At 27.9% G+C, this 11,582-nt stretch overlaps 1 protein-coding gene and 1 long non-coding RNA gene across 2 annotated transcripts; both read right to left on the bottom strand.

Moving 5' to 3' along the window:
* Positions 1-1,032: 1,032 nt before the first annotated feature.
* LOC111613886 lies at positions 1,033-10,168 on the bottom strand. Its single transcript, XR_002754836.1, has 3 exons — positions 10,084-10,168; positions 9,903-10,007; positions 1,033-1,207 (listed from the first exon to the last, which is right to left on the bottom strand). It is a non-coding gene; the product is annotated as an uncharacterized LOC111613886 (long non-coding RNA).
* LOC111613885 (sarcoplasmic calcium-binding protein 1-like) lies at positions 3,134-5,068 on the bottom strand. The gene is made up of 4 exons (XM_023355240.1): positions 4,819-5,068; positions 3,955-4,102; positions 3,723-3,826; positions 3,134-3,650 (listed from the first exon to the last, which is right to left on the bottom strand). The coding sequence occupies exons 1-4, from the start codon at positions 4,828-4,830 to the stop codon at positions 3,519-3,521; spliced, it is 396 nt and encodes a 131-aa protein (XP_023211008.1). The 5' UTR covers positions 4,831-5,068; the 3' UTR covers positions 3,134-3,518.
* Positions 10,169-11,582: the final 1,414 nt, after the last annotated feature.

Genomic DNA, 11,582 nt, shown 5'->3' on the forward strand with positions numbered 1-11,582 from the left:
ATTGTGTATTGTATAGATCTTTATGTTTTCTATCAAAGAGATAGCTACTCTAATTGATAAAAAATGATGTTTTTTTTTCTTCAATATGTTGACTTTTTTCCCTCTAATTGTCTCTTTAATAGGTCCAGAAATGTCACGTTATTATTGTTGACAAAGCTTTTTTAGCTAAACTTCTTTACTTTTCCTTTTTTTTTATTGAATTTTACTTCAAAGAAAAGTCGTCAGTCTTCGTAAAAATATAAAATTAACAGCTTAGATATTTACACAAAATTTTAAAAAATAATAAGAAGAAGAAGAAGAAGAGGAGGAGGAGAAAGAGGGGAAGAAGGAGAAAAAGGAGGAGGAAGAGGAGAAGAAGGAGGAGGAGGAAGAGGAGGAGCAAGGAGAACAATAGGAGGAGGCGAAAGAAGAGGAGCAGGGGAAACAACAAGAGAAAGAGGAAGAAGAAGCAGGAAAAGCAGGAAAAGCAGGAGGAGCAGGGGGAACACACAGGAGGAAGAAAAACAGGAGAAGCAGAAGGAGTAACAGAAGGAAGAGGAGAGGAGAAAGAAATTTATTTATTTTTTATCGTATAAATTTTTGTTTATTTATCATAAAAAAATTCGAAGTCAAAACACTTACTTTATTTTATTTGTAAATAATAAATCATAACAAAATGGCGACATAAACGACGAAGTGATAAAATTTTTTCGTTAAATATAAACACTTTTAAAGGTCAGATTGATGTTTTTTTTTACGAAAAAGAATTACCATAAAAACGTAATAGTTTTTATATTTTTGAATAAAAAATTCATCAAAAAAACATAAAAATAAATACAAAACAACAATAAAAATTTGAATTGAATTTAATCTTTATAAATATTTTTTAAATTCATTTCCTTCTCTGGGCACTAAAAGGGTCTTTTACAAACCCACACCTAAATGAGGAGTCAAACCGCCCCTAAAAATGTTCCCAACTACTGGGATTCGAATTCGGATCCCCAACGCAGTAGTCAGATGCCTTAACACCTCGACCATCTCTGTCACGTATTTTACGAGACAATGCATGGTTTATAACAATTAAATCTAAAAAAATAATAAATTTTATTTGCATCTTTTAGTTTTTTAACTTACCAAACATGTACTTAGTGATGAATTTTACACGATTTTTCCATTGATACGCTTCCATTTCCGGAGGATAAATAAAAAAAAACTTTATTCACATCAGCTGCAAGTATACAAAAAATAAATAAATAAAAATAAGTAAAATAAAATGCTCATGACCAAGCTCATAATTCATACACTAAATTATTTAAAATAAAATTGACCACGTACAGTTTCAATAGCAGATGTCTCGACTTATCACAGAATGACGTCAGAGAACAAAAATGTTCATCCGTTGCCATAGCGACTGTCTCCAGAATCTGATCTTTTTTCCTTACTTTTCTACTTCATTTTAAATATAACCATAGAAGAAATTTTCATTTTCTTTTAAAAAATATTTTTTCCGTAATATTAATTTCCGAAAATTCGGAAAATAATCCGGAATTTTTAATAAAAAAAAGCTAAAAACAATTTTTTTAAATTTTATTTTTAAGGCTACACGCGCATCTCTCGAATTCCGGGATGCTTTTTTTATATTTTATTTTTTAATACTTTAAGAGCTTTGGGAGCGGTGCAGACTTTAGCGTAGCCTGTATAAATCGGTCGGAATCGCGCGGTACCGAATTTTTTTTCTGGCTTGAAAAGGTTTTTTTTAAACAGAAAAAAATTTCGAATAATTTTTCCGGTTTAGACAGGTTTTCTATTTTGAACAGGTTTATTTAACATAGAAAATCGTTCGGTTCCGAAGAATATTTCTCAGATTTCCGCTTCAAACAGATCTATTTTAACATAGAAAATCGCTTCGTTTCGAGGAAGCATTTTACTCATTTAGACAGGTTTCCATTCTGAACAGGTTCTTTTTAACACAGAAAAATCGCTCCATTTCATAGAATTTTCCCGTTTTTGATAAGTTTCACTGTTCTTACTTTTGCACCCCTCTATATTCTACTTGCAAATTATTCCCCTCTTCCTTCCTCTCTATATATGTATATATAAGGGGAAAAAATTGATTGCTTGCGTGCTATTTTTATACACGAAACATTCTACTCTGTTTAGAGTAACTCGAAACTTTGATTACGTTACAAAAATATACACATAACCCATATTCTACATCACTCACTCATCTGAAAAAATAGATATCCTCTTCCAATTCCTTTTTTTAAAATTTTTTCACATAATTTATTGCGATTTTTTAAACTTAAAAATCATTTTCTTTCAGTAAATATAACATTTAACACCGCATATTTATACTAAAAATATTTATATATAGGCCCTATATATTATGCTATTCACTATACTCGTCTATGGTTAAACTACGATCCTTTATGTAGTAAAATATATTATTTTTTTATATTAATTTGTTATAAAATATAAATGATTGATTTTTTTATAATTTTTTACAATTTTTTACTAATTTTTCTCCATAAAAATTGTAATTTTCTAGCGGATAATCGACGCCATATTGTTGTTGTTTTTTTTCTAAAATGTATATAATTCGGTGAGAGGAATTTATTATTTTTTAAATTATATTATTATTATTCAACTCCTGTATTTTTTTAGGCAGTGAAATTTGATATTTTCTGTCGAGAATTCAACAAATTATTCAGCATTTCATCAACGTATAACGATGGAAAAATTGAGATAAATATCAACACACCATAGTAATAACACAACACAAATATCACTTACACCAGTGTTTTTCAACCTTTTTGAATATGCGACCCCTTTACAAGTTAAAAAATTCTGGCCACCCCCTAGGGCCATATTAAAACTATATCAGTGATTTTAAAAACTATGTATTTAATTTTCTTTCTGTTGAGACAAATTGTTGTTGATTAAAATGAAAATTTCAGAAGAATCGACAATAATTTAACACATAAAGTATGAAACTTCCTTTAATTATAACATTAGGCACAGGGAACTGTTGACTTTTTTTTTTTAGGATCTGAATTTTCAGCTTCTACTTTTCTACTTTTTATTTCCTTTTGCAAATCAGCTCAACACTTTTTCCGCTACCATTTTCCGAGGTGGGCCGTAATTCTCGCTGAAATTGTAGTTTTTTTAATGTAGTGTAGGACCTACAAACTCTTGTCTTATTCTTCTACCCGCGACCCCCCGTGTAAGGCTTCGCGACCCCCAGGGGGTCGCGACCCACAGGTTGAAAAACACTGACTTAAACAACTCTCGACTCCAGAGAAGAAAATAAGGATAAATAACATCAAAAATTCATTAAAATTACCGAATTTTTATAACTTTAAGGCTCTTAAAACGATTTCAACAAGCTAATTTATCGGATAATTAGCCAAAAAAATATCCCTCGTTTTAAACCAATCGACGTCGTTATAATAGGGGGATAATAGTGCAGAAATGAGTGAAAGTGCTAACTGAGCATTGATAATTTTTAAAGAGAAAATTTATATATATATATTAAATATTTAATTTCCCAAAACCGATATTGGACCAAATAAGTAAACACCTGCTTTGTCTGTGCCAGGGCATCCTAAGAATTGAGCGTATAATTCCTGATAACGTTTGAGAGAGATGCCCTCTACCATCTTATCCTCCTCCTAATTATATAAAAAAGAATACTAATTACAATTATCTTCTTTATTTTAATTAAATTTCCTGAATAAACTTACGCTTAATAATTTATTAAAGCAATCATCTATCGCACTTATATCCTTGTAGGCACACCAACAGATGCAATCCAAGCGATATTCCTCCAACGTGATCAGGCCATCACCTAGATTTATATATATATAAAAAAAGTATTTATATATTTAGATTGTTTCCACAGGAAATTAGCTTACTTACATTACATTTATGAGCGCGTGAATATTGTATATAAGCGTTTAAAACAAAGTCACATACTGGTGGAAGAATTTTTACCATCCAGATCAATAGTGTTAAATTTACAAGTGATGACGTCTTGCAGGGAATTTGGTAGGCGAGAAAATTTCTTTCCAACGCATGCATTCTGTAATCCTTGTGTAAAATCGTCTATAGACACTTGGCCACCCTAAAATTAGCATTAAATTAGCATGAATTTATTGCAAATCATCACCGAAGATTTACCGGAATTATCGCCTCAATTAATTTATTTTAAGCTTAATTTTAAACAAGTTTTTAATAATTTAATTACGTACTGGGTGACCCAAAAGTTAGCTGACCGAGTATTTTGCGAACAATTCGCTGAATTGTTCACAAAATTGCCGAATTGTTCGCAAAACTCTAAACGTGGTAAATGGCAATTTACTTTTTACAGCAGTTAACGGATTTTTGGGCCACCCTTTGTGTGACGTAAACAAATTCTTTAGTTATTTTTTTTATTGATATTTATGATTATAATAATTATTAATTGATTAAAATACAGTTTAAAACGATGCATTTATGCGTAAAAGACCGACGTTGAGGTGTTTATTGCTGAAAATTTATATATTTTAATCAATTTACACGTAATTATTTAGTTTAAAATCATAATAAGTTATCGAAATTTTAATCAATTAACCGAAATGTTCGATAATTTATTATAATTTTCACTGGATAAACCTTTAAAATGTCAGTTATTCGCGTATAACGCGCACTATTTTAAATCTTATTTTAATCAATTTAATCTGTCTAAAATCATAATAAACTGTTCAAAATTTGTAAGTTTTAATCAATTAATTAAAATTTTTTAATAATTTATTATCATTTTTACAAGATAAACCTTTAAAATATCGAATTTTCACGTACAAAGTGCGTCATTTTCCCGTACAAACCTAGGAGCGACTAACAATAACTTTCCATTATAGCAACATAATTGTTATTGTTATTCTATACCTGCAATTATTAACTTCTATCTCCATGAGCATTATATTTAGAAGTGTTTTTTTTCCGAGCAAGATTCATTTACACGCTTGTTTGATAATTGTTCGGAGAACATGAAAAATGACAAATTATTTTTCTTACTTATAAACTAAATCGATAATTTCATCATAAAAAATTGCCATTCTCTTTTGTATACAGTAGAAACCTGTAATGAAGGCCACCTCGGAACAACGGTCATTTCAAGAACGTTTATTAAATGCAATCTACATAATAACCTCCGAACAACGAACATTTTTAAAATAGAAATGCACACAAATTAACCTCCAAAAACTGGCCATTTTNTTTTTTTTTTTTACATATGCACTTAGTTTATAGTCTATATAATGAATCTACAGTAAAAACTCAATATATTTATTTACATAATTTACAAAAAATTTGATGGAACAATAATATAATTCTTAATAATAAAGGTTATTATACAGGACACGGTTGTAAGTTTTTCTCAGCTTGACACTCATCGATCCAAACCGAACACATTGGGCATTTATGAGACTATGATAAATCGCTTTCTCTTTGTTCTTTCATATAGAAGAATGCATTAATTACATTAACTTGCTTTTTAGAAAATTTAACAGGGACTCCTAAAATATTAAATTAACACCAAAATTTCCCTGGTGGCCATTAAAGATGTGTTTACTTCCTAAATGATAGTAAAAATCCAATTGTTTAATATTAGTAGTTTGCAATTTTATTCTTAAAATAAATTAAGAACAATTTATATGGATATTTTATTATAAAGTTAATGTTATGTAGAATATATTTTTTTATGTAGGTATGTTAATATCTAGCAGCGCATCCCCAAAAATACTTAGTCTTCTGCAGAATAAGTGGCGTAAGAATAGGATATTCAAGTTTATTACATATTTATTCCCACTTCTCTTACATAATAAAGGAGAAATTAAAAATACATGTAACAAACTCTTGCAGGAAAATTACAAAAATCAATAGAATTTAACCTCAGAATTTCTATTATTAATTTTATGATGTTTTTATTGAATCAACAGTAAGTTAAAGATTATATTTTACTGTCTGTCTGTCTGTAAAAACGGCTTAGTAATAAGAAAAATGCTTTAGAGGCTTTAAAAATAATTAAATGTAACACTTAAACTCACCAAAGCCAAGCATTCGAAGTCGTACAGGTCCAAGTAACCATTATTATCTATGTCTTAAAGATAAAAAGATTAGCGCAATTAATATGTTAATTATCTTCGTAATTATATTATAAATTTAATCACGATTAACGGGGCATAAAACTAGGCATTAATATCGATTAATTTACTTGATAAATATTGAAAAATTTAGAGTTTAAAGGCGTTATATATGATGACAAAGATGGCACTAAGTTAGAAAGATGGTGACTTGAGGTTAGCATGTTGTCTATTTTATTTATTTAAACGCAACTGGTCAGATTTAGGCTCCTCCAAAACAGATAAATCATCATTAAAAAGGTTTATGAGGTTGCTCGTAACATAATTCTAAACATAAAGATACATTTTGCCCCTCTCAAGTTTAGTATAGATTACACTGTTTTGTATATGGCCTCATGAAAGATGCAGCGATGCAAACATTCCCGCATCATTATTTTAAAGAAAATGGATTTTTTTGTATGTAAATTGGAAATTTTGAGTTCTGAAACTTTTTTTGCTATTTAAGAGTTAATAAATTAACATTTTTGATTCGTTTTCCTTTGCTCTGCATCCTCTTTCCTCATAAGAGGATGCGGGGCAATGGAGAGCTGTTGTAGAATATGTAAATTTTCTTATATATTCCATGAAAATATGTTTTAAAATGTTTATTTTAAGAAAATTTAGCAAAATATTAATATATAATTTTAATTTTAAGTAAGTTTTAATCGTGCATTAAAAATTATACGGTGTAAAAAGCAAAATGGTATTTTAAAAAACACGTAAAATATGCGGAATTATATGAAAATTATTTAGATCTTGTTAAGATATTTTGCAAATTTACATAATAAACCTCACATTAATTAAACTTTTTCAAAGATAATGCAAGAAATTCTATTTTTAGAAGAGCTACGATCTTCTCTAACATGGGTAAGCACTCACTTTATCGTGTTTTGGTTTTTATAAAACTTTAACTATATTTAAATTTGTTATAAACTCGAGGAAGTCAATAAAATCATGGAAGAAATTATATTAAAAATTATAAAAATAAAGGTAAAAAAATTCAAAGAACTCGACAAAGTCGGAATTTAACTTACTAAACTTCGATGACAGCATCATCTTTAGCATTATTCTTAATGATACTTCAAGGATAAGTAGTAAAATAATAATTTTTTAAAGTTAAAAATATAATTTTTCAGATCATTTTTATTAATTTTAACTGAAAAAAAGAAAATATGGATTGTGTATTGTATAGATCTTTATGTTTTCTATCAAAGAGATAGCTACTCTAATTGATAAAAAATGATGTTTTTTTTTCTTCAATATGTTGACTTTTTTCCCTCTAATTGTCTCTTTAATAGGTCCAGAAATGNTACAAAAAATAAATAAATAAAAATAAGTAAAATAAAATGCTCATGACCAAGCTCATAATTCATACACTAAATTATTTAAAATAAAATTGACCACGTACAGTTTCAATAGCAGATGTCTCGACTTATCACAGAATGACGTCAGAGAACAAAAATGTTCATCCGTTGCCATAGCGACTGTCTCCAGAATCTGATCTTTTTTCCTTACTTTTCTACTTCATTTTAAATATAACCATAGAAGAAATTTTCATTTTCTTTTAAAAAATATTTTTTCCGTAATATTAATTTCCGAAAATTCGGAAAATAATCCGGAATTTTTAATAAAAAAAAGCTAAAAACAATTTTTTTAAATTTTATTTTTAAGGCTACACGCGCATCTCTCGAATTCCGGGATGCTTTTTTTATATTTTATTTTTTAATACTTTAAGAGCTTTGGGAGCGGTGCAGACTTTAGCGTAGAGTTTTAATTTAAGGATTGCATTATAAAAAAAAACCCCGCTCAACAGCACGTGAACCCCATTTTTGCAAGGGGAAAGATAGTAGGAAAGGTCTGTGATGGCTTCCATATGCAACGGTTCTATGCGGATGCGGAGAAATCTGAATTTATCACGTGACATAAATAAGAAATACGTTACTCTAGTTGCGGGAATTTATATAAAAACACGCCATTTTTTACGTATTTAACGACCTTCATAGCTTTTTATCCCTTAAAGTATGGCTCTCTTTAAAAAAAATCTCATCATGTTAATCCTCTTGAGAATCTACTTGTGTATATACACAGATATATATATTTTTCCCCTTTAATTTTTCAGGATGTTTTCAATTCTTGCTTTAAATAAACAACGAGAAACATGTTTGTTTTAGAGTAAAAAAAATTCTAGAAAAAAAATTCATTTGATGATGTTATCCTCTACATAAAGGAGTGTAATTCCTACTTATCGCCTACTTTATTTACTTTGTATGAATGTTCTTCATTGAGAATACAAACAAGGCTGTTTCCCATAGGAATACATACAGACAAATTCTTCCAATAGTAAAATTCTAGTACTGTTTAATCAAGTAGATTTATTTACATGCTAAAGCAATATACGAATATGTTGAATAAAATATTGCTGCATGTAATTTGATTTTTATTATTATTATATATATATATATATATTTTTTTTTTTCAAGGATGTTGATACGGTATTATAAACAGGGAAAGTGTACAGATGACGTCAGATATGATGTATTTTTATTTACATCATTTGCAAAATAGAAAAATAATGTTTTAATAATCGATTCTTTATGATGCATCCCTACTTACACAATGCAGAAAATTGAGAGACGATCCATTTTATTGCGTTATAGCGCAGCGTATAATAGAAGTCCCACTCGTAATACTGTACTTTCTTAATATTCTCTAAACTGAGAAAACTTAATTTTTTTTTAAAGTTTAAATTTATATGGAATTACTAGAAAACAACGTCCGAAAGCTGTCTTGATCGTAAACACATCTGACATTTGAATGACAGATAAAATTTATTTTGATACTGTAAACGTCAGGCAAAATTATATTGAATTTTTACAAAATACAATATATTTTTTTTCCTTCCTCAGTTTCCATATTTCGTATTGATAAGCAGATAATTATCTGCATAATCTGCGCGACCAATTAATGCTGTATTTTCTCAATAAAATCTTTAAAAGTTGTAAATAGGATTCAAGAGTTTTAGTGTAGTTTTTTTTTTAAAGATTTAAGTGAAGCATAAAGCTATCTGATCATAGAAGTAATCTATCCATTCTATCAGCTTATTTGTCATGATGCTATCTTCTCTAAAATAGCTTGTTTGGGATCTTATCAGCTTCCTTGATAAAACATTGGGAATCCCATTGTGGTCTCTAATCCTTCTCCTTACTTACTCTGCAACCGAGAAGAAGAGGGCTTCAAATCTTTTATGATGATAGCTTGATTATCCAGATACATCTTAGAATTTTTACAATTTATTCTGCTTAAAAAGCTTTACAGGTACAGTACATTTACACTTCGAGAAAAGGTAAATGTATAGTTTAATTTTTTTTTAAATTCAGTAAAACTTCTTTAAAAAATTAAAATGAAAGTTTAATTACACGTTTTACACAAGAAAATCCACTAAAATCACTTCAAGGTAGGAAAATAATTAAATTTTATTCATCAAATTTTTTAATAAAATTAAAATTTATATTATATTATTAAAGATATATACATAGTTTTTAAATTATTTCTAAGAATAATTTCTAGTGGAGAAGTTATTAAAATGCTTAAAGATAATTAAAATAGATTTTAATTGACATGTTTAACAAGGCAATAAATCTCTTAAATTGATTTTTATTAATTAATAACATTTTTAAAAGATTTTTTTTCTATTGATTAAAAATAGAAAAATTACCATAAAATTTCTGTAGGGTTGCTAAGGTATAAAATTGAGTAACTTACCTGATAAAGATAGAATGGTGAGATGAGAGACTTCTACCAATTTCTAGCAATTCCTCCAATGTGTTGCTGGGAAAACAGGTTCACCTGGATTCTGCGCTGTTACACCTGCGCCCGGTTCATTTCAACAGGTGGATTTAGTCTACAATTTTCTTACCTATTGAAAAACCCTTCCAACACTTACCTAACTCTAAAAAAATATTCGATTTTTTTACATGTTTTTCAACTCTCACCACTCCAAATATAATCCTGTGAGACGAGAGAAATGAATCTAAAAAATAAAATAAAAAAATATAAAGAGGAAATTACCGTTTTAATTAAAATTAAAACGTTATTAAATCATTAAAACGTCATTAATCATCAGCAAACGAAGCAAGCTCTAACAAGACGACAACTACATCTTATTTACATTATTGTTTTACAAATGACATTTCTATCGATGTAATCACTGTTACTATGACAACGTGGACATCTCGAGAAGAAATTACTAATGCAGCTTCTCCTCTTCCTACGACAGGTGTAAAGTTCTCAATTTATCTTTGGCGTCTTCAATAAAACAAGCTTCGATTTTTATTAGTATTTACTCATCTGCGCATATTAAACACGGCAGAAAATAAATAAATAAATAAAAATCTATGTCAGACAGTCGACAGACGGATTTATCTATCACCCTAACGCTTTTTTTTCCTTAATTTTTTTTCTTTATTTTTTAATAAGTGTATAGACGTGGGTGTACAGGATTTAAAAATGATCAATTTTCTAGTGAAATTAATGTTAATTTAACGAAGAAATACCAGTAGAGATTGATCAGCAGGTGAGTATTTCTAAAGCAATTACCTGTACACTCAATCTTGTTAAAATGATGTTTATATTTTTAAGGGAGAAGATGGAAGAAATCTCATTTAGTATGGATTTACATTATAAAAACTTATCATTTCTATTTTTAAAAAAAGTAAAAAGAATATCCATCTAATGCATAATTAAACAGCTAAAGAAATGAATATTTTTATATTGATTTAATGTATTTTGTTTAAAATTTACGCTTTAAAAAAATAGCATTTTCTACCAATCAATTGCATTTTTAACTTATTTAATAAGTTAAAAAAAAGCATTTTGTGAAAACATATTTAATTATTTAAACTTCATTTTTTAAATAAAAGAAAAAAAACCCTAAATTTCCGGTTACGAGTGTATCTTTTTTTCTATTATTTATAATCTCGTATTTTTCCCCGCAAAAAAAACCACGTACTACAAAAGAAAAATACGTTAAAATGTCAATTTCACCTTTCTTTTTAAATTTAATTCGATTAAAATTTATTGGACTATTTAAAATACGTCATTGTGTAATTATTACGTCAAAAGAACGTTACGTTAATTTTTTTAAAAAAATTTAAATTTTAACTACAAATTTTTAAATTAAATAATTATTTTTAAAATGTATAAAAATAATCATTGCATTTAAATACTTTAATATTTAAAAAAAATATTTAAAAAAAATTCATAAATATTCTTATTTTTAAGCACGCAAAATTGCCTGTCGTGTCATCTGGTGGACTAAAACATAACTATTTCCATTTCCAACTATTCAAATTTATAAATTTATAATTGAATTATTTAACATTATCAAAATAAAAGCAAAAGATATTTACACACAAAATAAAATTATTTAAAAAATTAATATAT

Source organism: Centruroides sculpturatus, unplaced genomic scaffold (assembly GCF_000671375.1).
Source record: "Centruroides sculpturatus isolate CEXI.00-Female unplaced genomic scaffold, Cexi_2.0 scaffold2065, whole genome shotgun sequence".
Classification (NCBI taxonomy): Eukaryota; Metazoa; Arthropoda; class Arachnida; order Scorpiones; family Buthidae; genus Centruroides; species Centruroides sculpturatus.